Source organism: Protomyctophum bolini (assembly GCF_963924005.1).
Source record: "Protomyctophum bolini genome assembly, chromosome: 9".
Taxonomy (NCBI): Eukaryota; Metazoa; Chordata; class Actinopteri; order Myctophiformes; family Myctophidae; genus Protomyctophum; species Protomyctophum bolini.
In genome coordinates this window covers 1,651,307-1,671,787 of record NC_137870.1, presented here as the reverse complement: position 1 = coordinate 1,671,787, position 20,481 = coordinate 1,651,307, and the positions used below count along the sequence as shown (strand labels likewise).

The following is a 20,481-nucleotide window of genomic DNA, read 5'->3' as shown; positions in this document are numbered from 1 at the left end:
GGTTGAGGAGGCTTGCGTCCGGAGGGGCTGATGGAACAGGCACGGAGGAGGCCTGTTCCTCACTCTCTGTATGTTGTTTCTCTGCGGAATCTTATCAATACATTCTCAACACTTCACCCTGAAGAACTTTAATCATTCCTTCATCTTTGGAAAGATTATTTAATCGACAACAGAACCTTGCGGTTACCATCCGGCCACTCCACCCCCTGAACCCCCGCCGATCTACAGCAGCATGTACAGTACATTTGGAATCCAATGGTTTGCATTTGATCCAGTGTAATTCAGTGCATTTAACACATTAAAATGTCTTGAATGCAAGACATTTAAAAAAAAAAAAAGACCTCTAGCACCCCCTAGTGTAGGCTCTGTGTAAATAGTATACACCATACTTGAACATATCCTTAACCCATTTTGGGTGGGAACCCTTTTGGTGTTTTAAACATTATGTTATAATTTAGCTATTGAAAAATAGCAGACCTACAAGCTCATAGCGCGCCACCGAGTGGCGCGCTACGAGCTTGTAGGTCTGCTATTTTTTTGAAAAATCATGAAAATGTGCCTCAAATCTTTCAGAAAATTGTCATGATTTAGAAGATTTTTATTTCTTTTTATTTCGACGTCAGGCCTGAATGGGTTAATGTTGTACCGTACCGTACCTCTGTGCTGTTTACATGTTTTACTGATAAAGTATTCAATCAATCAATCAATCAGCCAGCCAGTCATACGTACAGGCTCACAGTTGCTCCTCTGTAAGGGCGGGCAGAAGGTGCTGGATCTGCTGGTCATGAAGGAGGCTCCGTTCTTAACGCAGTTGTAGCGTTCACACCGGTTCCCCGGTGGAGACCAGCTGTGTCCGGGCTGCGGGGTGAGAGGTCACGCATGAATAAATAAAAGTATTGTATTCTGTTAACGTATTGTAACGGTTAACGTATTGTATTCTGTGTGAGGTTCTACCTCCCTCTAACAGTGTGATAGTGAGGTTCTACCTCCCTCTAACAGTGTGACAGTGAGGTTCTACCTCCCTCTAACAGTGTGATAGTGAGGTTCTACCTCCCTCTAACAGTGTGATAGTTAAGGTTCTACCTCCCTCTAACAGTGTGAGGTTCTACCTCCCTCTAACAGTGTGAGGTTCTACCTCCCTCTAACAGTGTGAGGTTCTACCTCCCTCTAACAGTGTGACAGTGAGGTTCTACCTCCCTCTAACAGTGTGAGGTTCTACCTCCCTCTAACAGTGTGAGGTTCTACCTCCCTCTAACAGTGTGATAGTGAGGTTCTACCTCCCTCTAACAGTGTGAGGTTCTACCTCCTTCTAACAGTGTGATAAGTGAGGTTCTACCTCCCTCTAACAGTGTGATAGTGAGGTTCTACCTCCCTCTAACAGTGTGAGGTTCTACCTCCCTCTAACAGTGTGACAGTGAAGGTTCTACCTCCCTCTAACAGTGTGAGGTTCTACCTCCCTCTAACAGTGTGATAGTGAGGTTCTACCTCCCTCTAACAGTGTGATAGTGAGGTTCTACCTCCCTCTAACAGTGTGATAGTGAGGTTCTACCTCCCTCTAACAGTGTGATAGTGAGGTTCTACCTCCCTCTATCAGTGTGAGGTTCTACCTCCCTCTAACAGTGTGAGGTTCTACCTCCCTCTAACAGTGATAGTGAGGTTCTACCTCCCTCTAACAGTGTGAGGTTCTACCTCCCTCTAACAGTGTGAGGTTCTACCTCCCTCTAACAGTGTGATAGTGAGGTTCTACCTCCCTCTAACAGTGTGATAGTGAAGGTTCTACCTCCCTCTAACAGTGATAGTGAGGTTCTACCTCCCTCTAACAGTTTGATAGTGAAGGTTCTACCTCCCTCTAACAGTGATAGTGAGGTTCTACCTCCCTCTAACAGTGTGATAGTGAGGTTCTACCTCCCTCTAACAGTGTGACAGTGAAGGTTCTACCTCCCTCTAACAGTGATAGTGAGGTTCTACCTCCAGCAGGACCGTCTCCCTGGTCCCGTTGACGTTGAGGAGACAGCGGGTCTGGACACAGTGTCCGCAGCAGGCGTCCAGATCGTCCACATACTCGTATCCCTGAAAACAAATAATGACACCAAACCTCATGCACATGTACAGTATGTACAGTATGTATAATACACACAACACTGTGTTTAACCCATTTAGGCCTGAGGCCGATTGTAAAAACGCCTCTAAATCCTGACCTAAGGTTTCTGAAAAAACTTCAAATATTTATATAGCAGCATCAAAAAAATTACATTTTTGAATACTGTACAGAACCCAAATATGGGTTCCTGAGTGCCTGAGGGGGTAAGATACCAATATGGGTTCCCGCCCAGAATGGGTTAAGTATTTAAACGAAAACATGTACTTACACTGCGTTTATGTATTTAAAAAACATGTACTGCGTTTAAGTCTTTTTGACATTATTACGGTACAGTGTGTCAGCCCTTTGGTCGCCCGTCGCCTTAAGGCGTCTTACTGGTGTTTGAGCGTGTGTGTGTGTGTGTGTGTGTGTGTGTGTGTGCGTGCGTGCGTGTGTGCGTGTGTGCGTGCGTGCGTGGTGTTATAATAGGAAGGTGTCTGACCGGGTCACAGTTCATCTCACAGTGCTGTGGTTCACACAGGATCTTGAACAGGTTGTTGTGAGGGTCCAGTTCTCTGGAACAGACGCAGTCCTGGCAATCCACCACCGGTACCGAAGCCCCGGGCTGGAGGAGGGGGAGAAGAAAACACTTTGGATGGAACCACATGGTACTGAACCACTGAACCATATGGTACTGAACCACTGAACCATATTGTACTGAACCACTGAACCATATGGTACTGAACCACTGAACCATATGGTACTGAACCACTGAACCATATGGTACTGAACCACTGAACCATATTGTACTGAACCACTGAACCATATGGTACTGAACCACATGGTACTGAACCACTGAACCACATGGTACTGAACCACTGAACCATATGGTACTGAACCATATGGTACTGAAGCCCAGGGCTAGAGGAGAAGGAACCATTATGAAAATGACATGTTGCAATTATTGGGGCCAAAGATAATGGTGTTTTATGATATTCTTGCAATAATTAACAACAAAGTGTATTTGGTTAATGTAATTTTGAGGATAATACACAAATAAAGTCCATTTCCATTGTGCTTCTCAACATAAAATGCAACATATATACACTCAAATACAACACATAAACATATTGTTTTTCTGGCTGGAGTCGCTGGACTTCACTGTATGTGACGACTCACGATGAATCAACCAGGCAGGTTCATTACTCACCTCCTGTTCTTATGAACAGGTTTATAAATTATTACTCACCTCATACTCCATGTTCTTGTGGACAGGTTTGTTTATAAATTATTACTCACCTCATACTCCGTGTTCTTGTGAACAGGTTTATAAATTATTACTCACCTCATACTCTGTGTTCTTATGAACAGGTTTATAAATTATTACTCACCTCATACTCCGTGTTCTTGTGAACAGGTTTATAAATTATTACTCACCTCATACTCTGTGTTCTTATGAACAGGTTTATAAATTATTACTCACCTCATACTCTGTGTTCTTGTGAACAGGTTTATAAATTATTACTCACCTCATACTCTGTGTTCTTGTGAACAGGTTTATAAATTATTACTCACCTCATACTCTGTGTTCTTGTGAACAGGTTTATAAATTATTACTCACCTCATACTCCATGTTCTTGTGGACACAAACACGTTTGGGCTCTGAGGACAGAATTTAAACACAAATCCATGGATGTTAATCATACGATAATTTGCAAAAAAATACATGACAATTATAATATAATTGCAAAAGGTTTATCATTAATGATTATGATGTGATATGTTAATGTGATCTCATCTTTCTAGACATCCAATCAGAATCAATGGTCATTTTCTCTAGACATCCAATCAGAATCAATGGTCATTTTCTCTAGACATCCAATCAGAATCAATGGTCATTTTCTCTAGACATCCAATCAGAATCAATCGTCATTTTCTCTAGACATCCAATGAGAACTTACTGCAGGAGTGCTCTGGGCAGCACTTTCCTTCGGGGACGCTGAGCTCTGGGACGTGTCCCACCGGACAGCTGGTCCTGACCGCTGGACACCGACTGCTGTCACAGTCTGTCCACAGAGGAGGAAGAGAGTTACATACTGCTGTCACAGTCTGTCCACAGAGGAGGAAGAGACATACATACTGCTGTCACAGTCTGTCCACAGAGGAGGAAGAGAGTTACATACTGCTGTCACAGTCTGTCCACAGAGGAGGAAGAGAGTTACATACTGCTGTCACAGTCTGTCCACAGAGGAGGAAGAGACATACATACTGCTGTCACAGTCTGTCCACAGAGGAGGAAGAGACATACATACTGCTGTCACAGTCTGTCCACAGAGGAGGAAGAGACATACATACTGCTGTCACAGTCTGTCCACAGAGGAGGAAGAGACACACATACTGCTGTCACAGTCTGTCCACAGAGGAGGAAGAGACATACATACTGCTGTCACAGTCTGTCCACAGAGGAGGAAGAGACACACATACTGCTGTCACAGTCTGTCCACAGAGGAGGAAGAGACATACATACTGCTGTCACAGTCTGTCCACAGAGGAGGAAGAGACATACATACTGCTGTCACAGTCTGTCCACAGAGGAGGAAGAGACATACATACTGCTGTCACAGTCTGTCCACAGAGGAAGACAAGACATACATACTGCTGTCACAGTCTGTCCACAGAGGAGGAAGAGACATACATACTGCTGTCACAGTCTGTCCACAGAGGAGGAAGAGACACACCTACTGCTGTCACAGTCTGTCCACAGAGGAGGAAGAGACATACATACTGCTGTCACAGTCTGTCCACAGAGGAGGAAGAGACATACATACTGCTGTCACAGTCTGTCCACAGAGGAGGAAGAGACATACATACTGCTGTCACAGTCTGTCCACAGAGGAGGAAGAGACATACATACTGCTGTCACAGTCTGTCCACAGAGGAGGAGGAGACATACATACTGCTGTCACAGTCTGTCCACAGAGGAGGAAGAGACATACATACTGCTGTCACAGTCTGTCCACAGAGGAGGAAGAGAGTTACATACTGCTGTCACAGTCTGTCCACAGAGGAGGAAGAGACATACATACTGCTGTCACAGTCTGTCCACAGAGGAGGAAGAGAGTTACATACTGCTGTCACAGTCTGTCCACAGAGGAGGAAGAGAGTTACATACTGCTGTCACAGTCTGTCCACAGAGGAAGACAAGACATACATACTGCTGTCACAGTCTGTCCACAGAGGAGGAAGAGACATACATACTGCTGTCACAGTCTGTCCACAGAGGAGGACAAGACATACTGTACATACTGTAGGTTGGCTCAGTGTTGAGGACAGAGTCAAACAACTGAAAATGGGACTACATAGCATTCCAGATTGTAAATGCAGCTCTGCCGTCCATGCCCACAGTGCCCATTTACTGGACCGACTACCTCAAAAAAGGTGAGCAACCCCCACAGCCATAATACAAGAGGGAGTGTATAAATAATGATCTGGTGCCTGCACCCATTTTCAGAACAAATATGGGTAAATTCACATTTCACAGCACTGCCACTCAAGTGTGGAATGCCCTGCCCCCCTTCCCTCAAAACAAGCAGATCACTGGTCTCCTTTAAAAAGGGTCTGAAAACTCACCTGTCACTGTCATCAGGTCAAAGGGAGAGAAGGTGATTGGCTACCCCCCCCCCCCCTTTTTATGTTTTATTAATGTATTTATATTCCAACCTGTACATATAGATTTAGCGTGTTTGAGAAACGTATTGTTTGTTGTCACTGTTGTCATTGTGAATGAATGCATGGGACCCGAATGGAAACAAGACCGCTAAGGTCTTTCTTCGGTACCGTCCTTTTGGACCAGTGCTGTGCTTGACTGTACCCTGTACTGTTTGCATCTAATTGTCTAATACAATTATCAATCAATCAATCAATCAATCAATCAAAACAACGATAGAACTTGGATAGAACGATAGAACTTAGATAGAACGATAGAACTTGGATAGAACGATAGAACTTGGATAGAACGATAGAACGATAGAACTTGGATAGAACGATAGAACTTGGATAGAACGATAGAACTTGGATAGAACGATAGAACGATAGAACTTGGATAGAACGATAGAACTTGGGCACAACCACACATTTCACCCACTTTTCTTTTCACCTGAGATGTGACGAATAAAGCTTCAGATTCAGACTTCCATTGTCAACTTCTCTTCACTTTCCCTAATCTAAGTCCCCATTAACTTCACTTAAAAAGAAAAAAGAAAAACTCACAGACAGACAGACAGACAGACAGACAGAACCAATTACAGATTGCTTTCCTCCTATATATAGAGCTACAACAGGGGGTGCATAGTTAGTTTAGACAAGTCATTGGTTAGACATGGGTTAAGGTTAGGTTTAGGTGTGCTGCCCCGTGGGAGGTTAGGGTTAGACTAGTCATTGGTTAGACATGGGTTAAGGTTATAGGTTTAGGTGTGCTGCCTCCCGTGGGAGGTTAGGGTTAGACTAGTCATTGGTTAGACATGGGTTAAGGTTATAGGTTTAGGTGTGCTGCCCTGTGGGAGGTTAGGGTTAGACTAGTCATTGGTTAGACATGGGTTAAGGTTAGGTTTAGGTGTGCTGCCTCCCGTGGGAGGTTAGGTTTAGGGTGAGGCTTTGAGATAGGTTGTAGTTGTATAGGACTAATGACTGGTCTAAACCAAAAACTGTCTAAACTAAAGTACAAAAACCACGTAAAAAAACATGCACACTCATGATAACAGCATAATGGTTCGTCTTACGGCAGACGTAGGCAGCACAGCAGGGTTCTGCCGGGCTGCTCTGGTTGACCAGGACGAAGCCCGGTGCAGTGCAGTTGATGAGGGCGGCGGGCGGCGGCGGCGGACACGCCTTGGGCAGACAGTGGACCGCCTTGGTGGGCCCGTCACACACACACTGCTGGCAGTTCAGCTCAAACCGCTCGTCGAACTGGGAGCACAGAGCCAAGGTCAGTACAGTTTCTGACCTGAGATCAGATTTCTAAACATGTTCTTCTACATCCTGACAGTTTTCTGAAAAAGCCTATGTTTCTGTGCATCAGTCGTTCTTCGATTTTTCGAAAATAGCAGACCTATAGAAGCTCGTAGCGCGCCACTCGGTGGCGTGCTATGAGCTTGTAGATCTGCTATTTTTCTATAGGAAAGGAAAATAAAATTATAACTAACTGAAACAGTATTGTGTTTACAAAACTAACTAAAACTAACAGAAAAAGTACCCTTAGTTTTTGTTTTTGTCAAGCTTAACCCATTCTGACCTGAGATCAGATTCTAAAAATGTCTTCTACATCCTGACAGTTTTCTGAAAAAGCCTATGTTTCTATATGTCAGTCGTTCTTCGATTTTTCGAAAATAGCAGACCTATACAAGCTCGTAGCGCGCCACTCGGTGGCGCGCTATGAGCTTGTAGATCTGCTATTTTTCAATAGCTAAAGCATGACATGATCTGCTATTTTTCGATAGCTATCTGCTAGTTTTTTTCAATCAAAGCAAATTGCAAGAATGTCCATGAATTTGAATTAGTAAAGAAGTAGTTGAAATAGCCGATCTACAAGATCAAAATGCATGGTGCGTTGTGAGCTTGTAGATCTGCTATAGTATTTTCCCTAGTTTTTTTTGGGTCCCTGGCAAAGATCTTGAGCTAAAAGGTTTATATAGGAACCACTGCTCACCTCACGTGCGTTTCCCTCAGCGTCAATACATCCTGTATGAACACACACATGTCACACACACACATGTTACACAAACATGTCACACACACATGTTACACAAACATGTCACACACACATGTTACACACACATGTTACACAAACATGTTACACACACATGTCACACACACACATGTCACACACACACACATGTTACACACACATGTCACACACACATGTCACACAAACATGTCACACACACATGTTACACACACATGTTACACACACATGTCACACACACATGTCACACAAACATGTCACACACACATGTCACACACACATGTTACACACACATCTCACACACACATGTCACACACACATGTCACACACACATGTTACACACACATGTCACACACACACATGTCAAACACACATGTCACACAAACATGTTACACACACATGTTACACACACATGTCACACACACATGTCACACAAACATGTCACACATATGTTACACACACATGTCACACACACATGTTACACAAACATGTCACACACACATGTCAATACATCCTTTATGAACACACACACACACACACACACACACACACATCATGTTAAGACTGACACAAACATACAATAACACTGGTCTGGTTATGTATTCTATTAGGTAAAAAATGTACAGTGCAGTACACTGAAAATACATCAATAGACAATGGATGTATTAATAATATAAACTATCACAATAGTGTACACATGACAATTTACAGCAGACGCTCTCGTCCACGTTCATCTAAGGGCCGATTCATACTCCTATTTTAGAGCCGAATAAAAGTCGGTTCGGCGCTGTAGAGCCTACAATGTGACGTCATTTGGCTCTGTAGAGCCTACAATGTGACGTCATTTGGCTCTGTAGAGCCTACAATGTGACGTCATTTGGCTCTGTAGAGCCTACAATGTGACGTCATTTGGCTCTGTAGAGCCTACAATGTGACGTCATTTGGCTCTGTAGAGCCTACAATGTGACGTCATTTGGCTCTGTAGAGCCTACGATGTGACGTCATTTGAGGTTCGGGGGGCGGTACCGTCCTAAAGTCGGCTCTTCGGTGCTACTGAAAATTTCTGACGAGCCGAAATCATTTCGGCACTACAGCGCCGAAACAGCGTTAAAATAGGAGCATGAATCGGCCCTTACAGACGTATCAAAATAAACACGTACCACATTTCTCGACGCATATCCCAGACTCCTTGTTGAAGAGTTTCGTGCCATCGGGACAGAAGCAGCCTTCGGTCGTAACGTTCAACACGGATTCATTTGGACTGGAATGAAACAAACAAGTTACATCATTATATTAATGCACTGTCTGTAAGATTAAGCAATATGGTCTCTCTCTCACGCACACATGCACGCACGCATGCACATTGCACACGCACACACGCACACACACACACACACACACACACACACACACACACACACACACGCACACACACACACACACGCGCACACACACGCACAATTTACAATTTACAATTTAGGCATTTAGCAGACGCTCTTAATCCAGAGCGACTTACATTAAGCAAGAACAAAAGCATGGGAATACATCACATAAAAACATTTATCATGAAACATGCGTAAGCTAAGAAAGTAACAGTGGAATATATATATATATATAATTAAACTATACATATAAACTATACATATACGCACACGCACACGCACACGCACACGCACACACACACACACACACACACTGCACAGTACTCCAGGGAATAGAATAGAGATAGACAAACTTACTGCATACTGTTACACTAGTGCTAATACATAACTGTAACTGTATGCAGTATACTGTACGTGTTGTCCCTCTAGCGCAGCGGCCCCCGAACCGAACCTCTTGTATCTTAAAAGACCATTTGGTTGGACGTTGGAACCTACTTGTCTTCACAGGTGGGAGGCTCTGCAGGGCCACAGGGCTGGTAAACCTTGTCTGCTGGACAGCTACTGGCTGTTGAGGAAGGACAGGAGTTATGCAAGAAGTTAGAACTTATACAAATAAGACCTTTCCACCAACCATAAATACACCCTTTCAACTTAACCCATTCTGACCTGAGATCAGATTCTAAAAAATGTCAGTCGTTCTTCTTCGATTTTTCAAAAATAGCAGACCTACAAGCTCGTAGCGCGCCACTCGGTGGTGCGCTACGAGCTTGTAGATCTGCTATTTTTCAATAGCTAAAGCATAACATGATGCTAACACCAAAATGGGTTTCCACCATAACCTTTTCACCATATAAACACAGTGAAGTGTCTTTCTTACCACACAGCGTGGTGTGGTTCATATAAACACAGTGAAGGGTCTTTCTTACCACACAGCGTGGTGTGGTTCCTCATATATAAACACAGTGAAGTGTCTCTCTTACCACACAGCGTGGTGTGGTTCCTCATATATAAACACAGTGAAGTGTCTCTCTTACCACACAGCGTGGTGTGGTTCCTCCAGTGCAGACACACCCCGGCCTGGACGCAGGCGTCGGCGTAGGCCTGCAGGCTGGTGCACTCCACCTCGGGGTTCTGCACGTGGCAGCTGTCGTACGCACAGCCCCGGTAGAACGGCTCGGGAGAGACCAGGTGGTGGCAGGCCTCGAATACACTGTGGGGGGGATATGACATACAGTACAGGCCTCAAATACACTGTGGGGGATATGACATACTGTACAATACAGGCCTCAGATACACTGTGGGGGATATGACATACAATACAGGCCTCAGATACACTGTGGGGGATATGACATACAATACAGGCCTCAGATACACTGTGGGGGATATGACATACTGTACAATACAGGCCTCGAATACACTGTGAGGGATCATGTGACATACAATCAGGGGGACAGTCAGACAGATATTTTGTGAAGCCACTGAGGAAATCGTGATTTCCTGAAAGTTCATATAATGGCCTGTTGTGGCGCTGTCATTGGACCCAGAAAAACCCCATAGCCCCATAGAAGTCCATGTATTTGGGCCCAACTTCACCTAGACTGTATTACCTTAATAAACATGGTCATGAATACTTTCTGCTTCCAGTCACTAGTTTAAAGTCTCATTTCATGATATTCTTTTTGGAAAATTATGGTCCCATTTATTAAAAAAATGACCATAAAGTTGCGTATGTTCTGAGGGGCGTGGCTACCGTTACAGTCTATGATCGGGATTCCCCTCCCACTCGAGTCAAAATAAAAACCAACGGAGAAGAAGGGGGGGAAGTCCCGCCTCGTTGTCTGGGCCAGCCAATGGGCCAGCCGGGCCCAAACGGATCTAGAAAGATGGCGACTTACAATACAAGGACTGACAGGCTTCATTTTATGTTCATGTTAGACCCGCGGAACGCTTCGTCCATATTTTTTACAGTCTATGCATACAATACAGGCCTCAAATACACTGGGGGGGGAAACATAAATATGGAGATGCACAGCACATCACATTACAGCACAGCACAGCACCGTACCGTACCGTACAGACTGTACAGTACAGTAGCCTTACCCGCCGGTCAGCAGGTCACACGTGGAGTGCGGCGTGCAGGGTGTGAGAGTGGGCGGGGCGGGGGGTGTGTCCGTGGGCGTGACGGCGGGCACGGGGCAGTCGGGCTGGTAGATGTGTGCGGCCGGCCAGTAGTCGGCCATCACGGCGCAGCTGTGGACAAGCTGACCGCTGGGCAGCATGCAGTCGTCAGCCTGGTTGTTGTTGCACGTTCCTGAGCAGTGGTAGAGGAGGTGGGGGAAAATTAACCCATTGTAAGGGCCAAAATGACCACTAATGCTGAACACATCTATGTAACCTTGGGGTGGCGCTGCTGCTACATAAGCGTCAAGTGCACAGGCAGGGTGAGGGAAGGATTGACCCGGAAGGGCAAACGGCTGTGACCGCAGGTTAGTCTCAACACTGTGAAATGTTTGGAGCGAAATGTTTGTTTGTTTCAGTCTAAAGTATCCATTGTCTGTAAATCTGTCTAATTATGGTTTATGTTTATATATCACGCAGATCTGATGCTGTGCACAACACTTTACATGGTGAAATAAATACGTAAAAGCCAATGGAGAAGCTGCCTGTGTGTGTACGTTATTTGGGGCTGACACACAGGAGTAAACAACACAGCGTCAGAATGGCGCGTCAGTCAGGTCCAGCTACGGGATCAATTCCTTGAGAGATCCGAGGCTCTCATACCCATTTTGACCCGGGAACGATTCTGCAAAACAAAATGTCTTCTAAATCCTGACAGTTGTCTTGAAAAAAGCCATGTTTTTCTATGTCAGTCGTTCGCAAAGACACTTTCATGTCACTTTTCACGATTGTTCAAAAAAAAATAGCAGACCTACACAAGCTCGTAGCGCGCCACTCGGTGGCTTGTAGATCTGCTGTTTTTCAATAGCTTAAAGCATAACATAATGCTTACACCAAAAGGGGTTCCCGCCCAGAATGGGTTAAATATGGATATCCAGGGTGTCAGTGGTTACGCGTGATGTGTAAGAAGTGTGTGGGTGACAGTGTTCATTTTGTTGACTAAGAACTATGACAAAACGTCCATCGCACGCCTTTCTTTTCGCTGACAGGTGACTAATTAATTACTGTTTTAGATTCTTGTTCATGACTGTGTGTGTGTGAGTGCATGATGGGACCAGAATGGAAACAATTAAGACCGCAAGGTCTTTCTTCGGAAATCCCTTTTGGACCAAAATGCCTGACTGTACATTCTTGTGCTGTTTGCATTTTTGTCTTATTGTCTAATAAAATATTCCATCAATCAATCAATGAAATACTGAAACTATATGATTAAATATGTTGTCAATTTCATCAACAAATAATAATTAAAAACTGTTATGGAGGAGGGACTGCGTAGAACTAAGAGAAGTCATTTCATGCCACATGTATGACACACTGCGGCTCACCGCTCCAAGAGATGAGTCAAACAGAGAACAAATATCACTGCAGTAACATCTGTGACTAATCGTATGACTTTCACTTTGTCATCAAATACAGACATCATATGTTTAAATACTCACCACAGTGGCCCCTGGGTGTTGTATATCCCGTTCTGACCTGAGATCAGATTCTAAAAATGTTCTTCTACATCCTGACAGTTGTCTCTATGTCAGCCGTTCTTCGATTTTTTCTAAAATATCAGACCTACAAGCTCGTAGCGCGCCACTCGGTGGCGCACTACGAGCTTGTAGATCTGCTGTTTTTCAATAACTAAAACATAACATAATGCCAACACCAAAAAAGGGTGTTCCCGCCCCCAAAATGGGATAATTACTCACCACATTGGCCCTGGGTGTTCTTGCCGAAGTGCTTGAAGGGCAGGTTGACGCTGAAGCCGCTCACTCCGAAGGTGACGACCACGCCCAGCGCTGGGATCTCCAGCAGCAGGTTGACGCCCGAGGACAGCACCTTGAGGCCTCCGTGGGAGTACGGCAGCTTCAGCGGCGCCTCGTCCTTCAGAGCCTGGTGGGGGATTATGATGAAGAGGAGCAAAGAACAAAGAAGAAGAAGAGGTCGTCAACATGTCCGTACAGGGATATATCATATATGTGCCGTACGTGGCGATGACTTGTCCTTGGCTTGTCCGAGGCAGAAGAGAACATTGTGTGCACATCTCCCTTGTGACAAGGAGAGACCAACACTGGTTTTCTATTCATAAAGCTCTAATTTAAATTCTCTTTTAAAATGGAAAACCACTTCTTATCATACACGCTCTCAAGAACATTTGATGCTTGAGAGCATACATACATGCCTCGTCCACTACATCTGGAAAGTCTGCCTTCAAGTGCGCTGCCCCACACACTGCCCCACACACTGCCCCGCACACTGCCCCACACACTGCCCCACACACTGCCCCACACGCTGCCCCACACGCTGCCCCACACGCTGCCCCACACGCTGCCCCACACGCTGCCCCACACACTGCCCCACACGCTGCCCCACACGCTGCCCCACACGCTGCCCCACACGCTGCCCCACACGCTGCCCCACACACTGCCCCACACGCTGCCCCACACACTGCCCCACACACCCGAATACCTCTAACTCCACGGCACCCATGATGAGGTCGTGGTTCTTATACCTCTAACTCCACGACGCCCATGAGGTTGTGGTTCTTGAGCGTGACGATCTCGGAGCCGCGGGCCACGGTGACGGAGCGAGGGCAGGACACGGGCGCCCGAGGGTCGCACATGATGTTGTCGATGTAGATCTTCAGGTGGTGGCGCGGGGCGATCTCCTCCATCAGGACGTAGGTGCAGTTCCCCTGGTAGCTGTAGAAGAGGCCGTCGAACGTGATGTAGTGAGGGTCGCCCCAGCCCTCGCACTGACCTGCAGACAGGACGGGTTTAGTGGTGACCCTCTGTTATAGAGACTGAAGCTTTAGCAATGGGCTACTGTATACACATCCACGTACTGTATGATAACAGCATCCTAATGTTTAGAGACTGAAGCTTTATCAATGGGCTACTGTATATACATCCACGTATGATAACAGCATCCTAATGTTATACTGTAGAGAATGAAGCTTTATCAATGGGCTACTGTATACACATCCACGTACTGTATGATAACAGATTCATTGATTGATTGATTGAAATATTTATTAACAGTTTGTAATCAGATTTTACAGAGGCCAGTTTCGAATTGCAGCCGTCCGTAGGTGCCCTTTGAGAGCGGTTTTGAAGGAGTCAAGGGATTCACTGCATGTCTTAATGACTGTTGGTAGGGCGTTCCACATTTTGGTGGCATAGGAGCGAAAATAATTTAGTCCCTTGTTTGTGCCGAATCTGGGTTGCACATGGTTTGTTGCACTCCCTCTGGTGTTGTGGGTGTGGACTTCGTTTACATTAAGGAAGTATTTAGACAGGTACATGCAGGGTATCTTAGTGGTGTATCGAATCTTGTGGACCAGACCCATTGCAAGATGCTGGACAGCATCCTAATGTTATACTGTAGAGACTGAAGCTTTATCAATGGGCTAAATAGAGCGTCGCAGTCCCGCCCCGTTTCATGACGACGGCAGGCCCAGGAAAAGCATTTTTCCCCGTAGACATTTCAAAGATGACGGTTACGCCGCGGACGAAGCCAACTGGAGTCGCGACAACTCATGACAACAAACACAATATTTTGGACCAAACGAATAATTACAAAGAAGAAAAACAACAAAGAAAGTGTTGTATAACCTTGCCGTTTTTTTCTTCTTTCTAATTATTTGTTTCGGCCCGAAGAAATTGTGTTCGTTGTCATGATTTGTTCACGACAAGAGTTGGCTTTGTCCGCGGCGTATAAACGTCTTTAAATAAATACTTTTTGAAATGTCTATGAGGAAAATTAACGGAGAATCTTTTCCTGGGCCCTGGTAGGGGGCGGGACTGCGACGCTCTATACATCCACGTATGATAACAGCATCCTAATGTTAGAGAGTTATAATGTTATAGAGTTATAATAATTATTAAAGTTATTATTATTATTACCAATGGGCTAAATGCACACACAGGAAAGAACTTAATTGGGCCAATTTCGCAATGCGACACGTTTTGAGCTTGTAGATAAGCAATTTTTTGCTTGAATTGAAATACTTCATACTTTTTTGCTATTTTGAATTGGAATCCTGAAAAGTAACCTTTACATTTAATTTCAAATGCATTTATTTCTAGTTAATAATGAAAAAGACATTTGTCTTACTAATACTACTAATTACTAGTACTAGTAAACATGTAGCTATAGGTGTAATGTTAGAGACCACAGAAGTGAACCTTTTTCAAGCCTGTGTTCTCAACTCGCTGTTTCTCTGCAAGACATTACTCTATAAGCCATATCTCCAAAGCCGGTGGGTCAAACTGAACAACCGACATGTCAATTTGAAGCTACGATTCCCTGCTTTCACATGACATGACACAAAACAAAAAGAATCCAATGGCAGTCCCTCAGTCAAATCTGGTCAGATATGTGTTGTCTAGAGTCAACTCACAGTCGCAGGCGTAGTGCTGACAGCAGTAGTGTTCGTCGTATACGAGGACGGGCGCCAGTCCGTTGGCGCAGGTGATTTCCTCCAGCGGCGGACACTCGTACGGAATGATTTCGACCGTGTTGTTCTCGATGCATCTGGCCATGGTGCAGTTACACAGCAGGAAGGTCTCGTTGGTCTACGAAGGAAACAGAGGAAGTTAGTCTCGTTTGTCTGACGAAGGAAACAGAGGAAAGTTACACAGCAGGAAGGTCTCGTTGGTCTGACGAGGGAAACAGAGGAAAGTTACACAGCAGGAAGGTCTCGTTGGTCTGACGAAGGAAACAGAGGAAGTTAGTCTCGTTTGTCTGACGAAGGAAACAGAGGAAGTTAGTCTCGTTTGTCTGACGAAGGAAACAGAGGAAGTTAGTCTCGTTTGTCTGACGAAGGAAACAGAGGAAAGGTAGTCTCGTTTGTCTGACGAAGGAAACAGAGGAAGTTAGTCTCGTTTGTCTGACGAAGGAAACAGAGGAAGTTAGTCTCGTTTGTCTGACGAAGGAAACAGAGGAAGTTAGTCTCGTTTGTCTGACAAAGGAAACAGAGGAAGTTAGTCTCGTTTGTCTGACGAAGGAAACAGAGGAAGTTAGTCTCGTTTGTCTGACAAAGGAAACAGAGGAAGTTAGTCTCGTTTGTCTGACGAAGGAAACAGAGGAAGTTAGTCTCGTTTGTCTGACGAAGGAAACAGAGGAAGTTAGTCTCGTTTGTCTGACGAAGGAAACAGAGGAAGTTAGTCTCGTTTGTCTGACAAAGGAAACAGAGGAAGTTAGTCTCGTTTGTCTGACGAAGGAAACAGAGGAAGTTAGTCTCGTTTGTCTGACGAAGGAAACAGAGGAAGTTAGTCTCGTTTGTCTGACAAAGGAAACAGAGGAAGTTAGTCTCGTTTGTCTGACGAAGGAAACAGAGGAAGTTAGTCTCGTTTGTCTGACGAAGGAAACAGAGGAAGTTAGTCTCGTTTGTCTGACAAAGGAAACAGAGGAAGTTAGTCTCGTTTGTCTGACGAAGGAAACAGAGGAAGTTAGTCTCGTTTGTCTGACGAAGGAAACAGAGGAAGTTAGTCTCGTTTGTCTGACAAAGGAAACAGAGGAAGTTAGTCTCGTTTGTCTGACGAAGGAAACAGAGGAAGTTAGTCTCGTTTGTCTGACGAAGGAAACAGAGGAAGTTAGTCTCGTTTGTCTGACGAAGGAAACAGAGGAAGTTAGTCTCGTTGGTCTGACGAAGGAAACAGAGGAAGTTAGTCTCGTTTGTCTGACGAAGGAAACAGAGGAAGTTAGTCTCGTTTGTCTGACGAAGGAAACAGAGGAAGTTAGTCTCGTTTGTCTGACGAAGGAAACAGAGGAAGTTAGTCTCGTTGGTCTGACGAAGGAAACAGAGGAAGTTAGTCTCGTTTGTCTGACGAAGGAAACAGAGGAAGTTAGTCTCGTTTGTCTGACGAAGGAAACAGAGGAAGTTAGTCTCGTTTGTCTGACGAAGGAAACAGAGGAAGTTAGTCTCGTTTGTCTGACGAAGGAAACAGAGGAAGTTAGTCTCGTTTGTCTGACGAAGGAAACAGAGGAAGTTAGTCTCGTTGGTCTGACGAAGGAAACAGAGGAAGTTAGTCTCGTTTGTCTGACGAAGGAAACAGAGGAAGTTAGTCTCGTTTGTCTGACGAAGGAAACAGAGGAAGTTAGTCTTGTTTGTCTGACGAAGGAAACAGAGGAAGTTAGTCTCGTTTGTCTGACGAAGGAAACAGAGGAAGTTAGTCTCGTTGGTCTGACGAAGGAAACAGAGGAAGTTAGTCTCGTTGGTCTGACGAAGGAAAAGGAGGAAAGTAAGAGACGCGAGGGGAAGAGACAGTAACGGTCGCCCCTTTTCCATCTCGCCCCATTTGAAATTCGATACAGTAACTATTTAGCAAATACATTAAATATGTGTGGAACTTGTGGATAGTGCAAGATGTATTATTGTGGATATAAATTAGTAAACACAGTGATTCTCTGGCAAATACATGGACATTATATTTGACCACATGTGGACAAAACCCGCCGCGTGACACAGATGATGACATCGTAATTAATATCAGCAGCGGTGGAAAGTAAAGTAAGTACTTTTGAGGTATTTGTACTTTATTTGACTGTTTCCAACTTCCAATACTTTTACTTCTACTCCACTACATATCAGAGTCAAATAATAAATACTTTTACTCCACTACTATGTATTTGAAAACTCCAGTTACTATAGTTACTTTGCAGATTGAATATTTGCGAATGCAGTGAGCACTTACTATGAGACCTAGCAGATCATGTCTGTCTGTCTGTGTGTCTGTGTGTCTGTGTGTCCCCCCTTTGTGCCCATATATGGAGCTGAGTGATTTGTTTGTGATTGATGCAACACACTCCATATTTGGACGTATAGCTGCTTTGGGAACTCCTTATATGGTTATGGCTAAGTTAAAAACTTAACTTAAAAATAAATCTTTAAAAAACCCAAATATGTACGAGCTGCGTTCGCTTCCTGCGTTTGCGCGTCTTACTGGTATTACAAAAACACACAAACATTAACCACATTTTGGCCTATTAACCACATTCAGCTATTCTCTAAAGGTTTTGCACACGTTTTGAACTTGTGAAATGGGACATTCTGCAATACGAGTACTTTTCCTTTTTTGATGCTGATAATGTTGTACTTTAAAGGTCATTACACACTGGCCAATTGGTGACGCGATATATTCGTGCGAATAATTCGCATTTAAAAAAAAAAACAATTGAAGTCCATGCAAGCTTCCACATCAGTGGCGAATGTGCGAAAATGCGACCGTTTTCGCTCTTTATTTGTTCGCTCTGGTGTCGTATATTTTGCAGAGATTCGCAGGCGAACTGCAACATGCAATATTTCGCATTTTCAGATCGCTTATTCGCACCGCGTCGCTAATTCGCCAGTGTGTAATGAGTTTTGAGTACATTTATTTTACTTTTTAGGTTTGAGTACATTTATTTTGTACTCACCATCTTATCCCATTCAGGGCAGTCGGGCGTGACGCCGGGGGGCGTAGCGGAAGGCGTTGGCGGTCTTGTGGTCGTCGTGGGGAGAACAACGCCCCCTGTTGTTGGGGCCGTGGTGGTGCTGCAGTCCACGGTCACGTTGTACAACTCACAGATGCCAGAGCACGTGATGCTCAGACACAGGCCCACGCCCAGGTCAACGTTGTCCAATATTGTCGCTCCTAAAAAATAAAGAAATCACACCTGTGTGAACCAAGTGGTGCAACTCCCCTCTCTCTCTCTCTCTCTCTCAGAAGGGGCGGCGGTGGCTCAGGGGTAGAGTGCCTGGATGGGAACCGCAAGGTTGCCAGTTCGAACCCGGGCTCCCCCAGAGTTACTGTCGAAGTGTCCTTGAGCAAGACACTGAACCCCTAATTGCTCCCGATGTGCTAGTTGGTGCCTTGCATGGTTTCCGCTGCCATCGGTGTGTGAATGGGTGAATGTAATGCACAATCTATGTAAAGCGCCTTGGATAAAGGCGCTATATAAATGCACCATTTACCATTTCATTAGAGACACAGCACTACCCCTCTCTCTGTTTCTGGCGCCCCCTACTGGTATTAATAAGTAACATACTCGTGCTCATTGACGTACACAAACAGGTACACGGACATTGCGAGCTGGTTGTAGAAGTGGTTGCACCACTTAAAAAAAGCCAGAGAGGGAAAAGCATAATTATGTAAAAATGATGAAGAGTTCTTCCTTGGTTTTTCGGGATGTGGGTGAAAAACATGAGGGGTGTCATTGGTTTCCTTTGGTTAATTTGGTGGCCCTGTTGTTAACGAAACCATTTGAGGCTGTGTAGACGTTATGTATTAGGCTGTAGTAAGTTAGTTACACCCCCCCCCCCCACCCCACCCCCCCCCCCCCCATGGAGCCTTGAATTCAAGGGTATTTTTTTTGTTTTTCTCGCGTTCCTCAGTCAATAATTTGAGGAGTCGGTCATCAAATTATTGCTTTAGGAATACGACAAAACAAGACATCTGCATGAATTCAAGGCTTCTTTGACTGATTGACTGTATAGTTTATCGGACAGAAATGTAAATACAGCAACAGAGGACAGTCAAACACCCGGTCTAGCACAACAAAATGTGCCCTAAATGGAGAATGTAGTTGATGGAAAAGTACACATTTTTGAGTGGGTGCAACCACTCCTATAATAATGTGTGTCCTATGGGTCGGCCCCCCGTGTCCCTGTGTCTGTCTATCCAAGCACGGAGATAGCGTTAGTGGACCACCCAGTGTCACTGTTGTACAGACATGTACAGTACAGTACAGTACAGTACAGTACAGTACAGTACAGTACAGTACAGTACAGTACAGTACAGTACAGTACAGTACAGTACAGTACAGTACAGTACAGTACAGTACAGTACAGTACAGCACAAACAACTGATATACTTGATAATACGACAGGACTCCATTCTTACCAGGTGGGTAATGAACGCCGTCCACGACGCACACGCAGGGGGTAGTTCCAGGTGTTCCTGCGGTCGGGCTGGTTGGACCGGATGTGGTTGATGGTGGTGGCGTCACGGTTGGTGCAGTAGTTGATGCAGGTGTAGAACTCCCTATGGTAGTTGGTGTAGTTGTGTACTTGGGAGTTGTACTACCTGTTGTTGCAGTTCCAGGTGTAGAACTACCTATGGTAGTTGTAG

The 20,481-nt window shown here is 44.8% G+C and overlaps 1 protein-coding gene across 1 annotated transcript in view; it reads right to left on the bottom strand.

Annotated features, from left to right (window-relative positions):
* muc2.1 (mucin 2.1) overlaps positions 1-20,481 on the bottom strand; it is a gene marked incomplete at its 5' end in the record, with an annotated part of 84,157 nt that overhangs the window by 4,545 nt on the left and 59,131 nt on the right. Inside the window, 16 exons of the mRNA XM_080772087.1 lie at positions 730-858; positions 1,969-2,070; positions 2,583-2,705; positions 3,702-3,742; positions 4,042-4,146; positions 6,859-7,045; positions 7,785-7,816; positions 8,981-9,081; positions 9,698-9,767; positions 10,237-10,412; positions 11,303-11,513; positions 13,078-13,261; positions 13,881-14,128; positions 15,771-15,945; positions 18,788-19,005; positions 20,254-20,394. Coding sequence (XP_080628213.1) covers positions 730-858; positions 1,969-2,070; positions 2,583-2,705; positions 3,702-3,742; positions 4,042-4,146; positions 6,859-7,045; positions 7,785-7,816; positions 8,981-9,081; positions 9,698-9,767; positions 10,237-10,412; positions 11,303-11,513; positions 13,078-13,261; positions 13,881-14,128; positions 15,771-15,945; positions 18,788-19,005; positions 20,254-20,394 — 2,243 coding nt within the window. The remainder of the gene's footprint in view (positions 1-729; positions 859-1,968; positions 2,071-2,582; positions 2,706-3,701; positions 3,743-4,041; positions 4,147-6,858; positions 7,046-7,784; positions 7,817-8,980; positions 9,082-9,697; positions 9,768-10,236; positions 10,413-11,302; positions 11,514-13,077; positions 13,262-13,880; positions 14,129-15,770; positions 15,946-18,787; positions 19,006-20,253; positions 20,395-20,481) is intronic.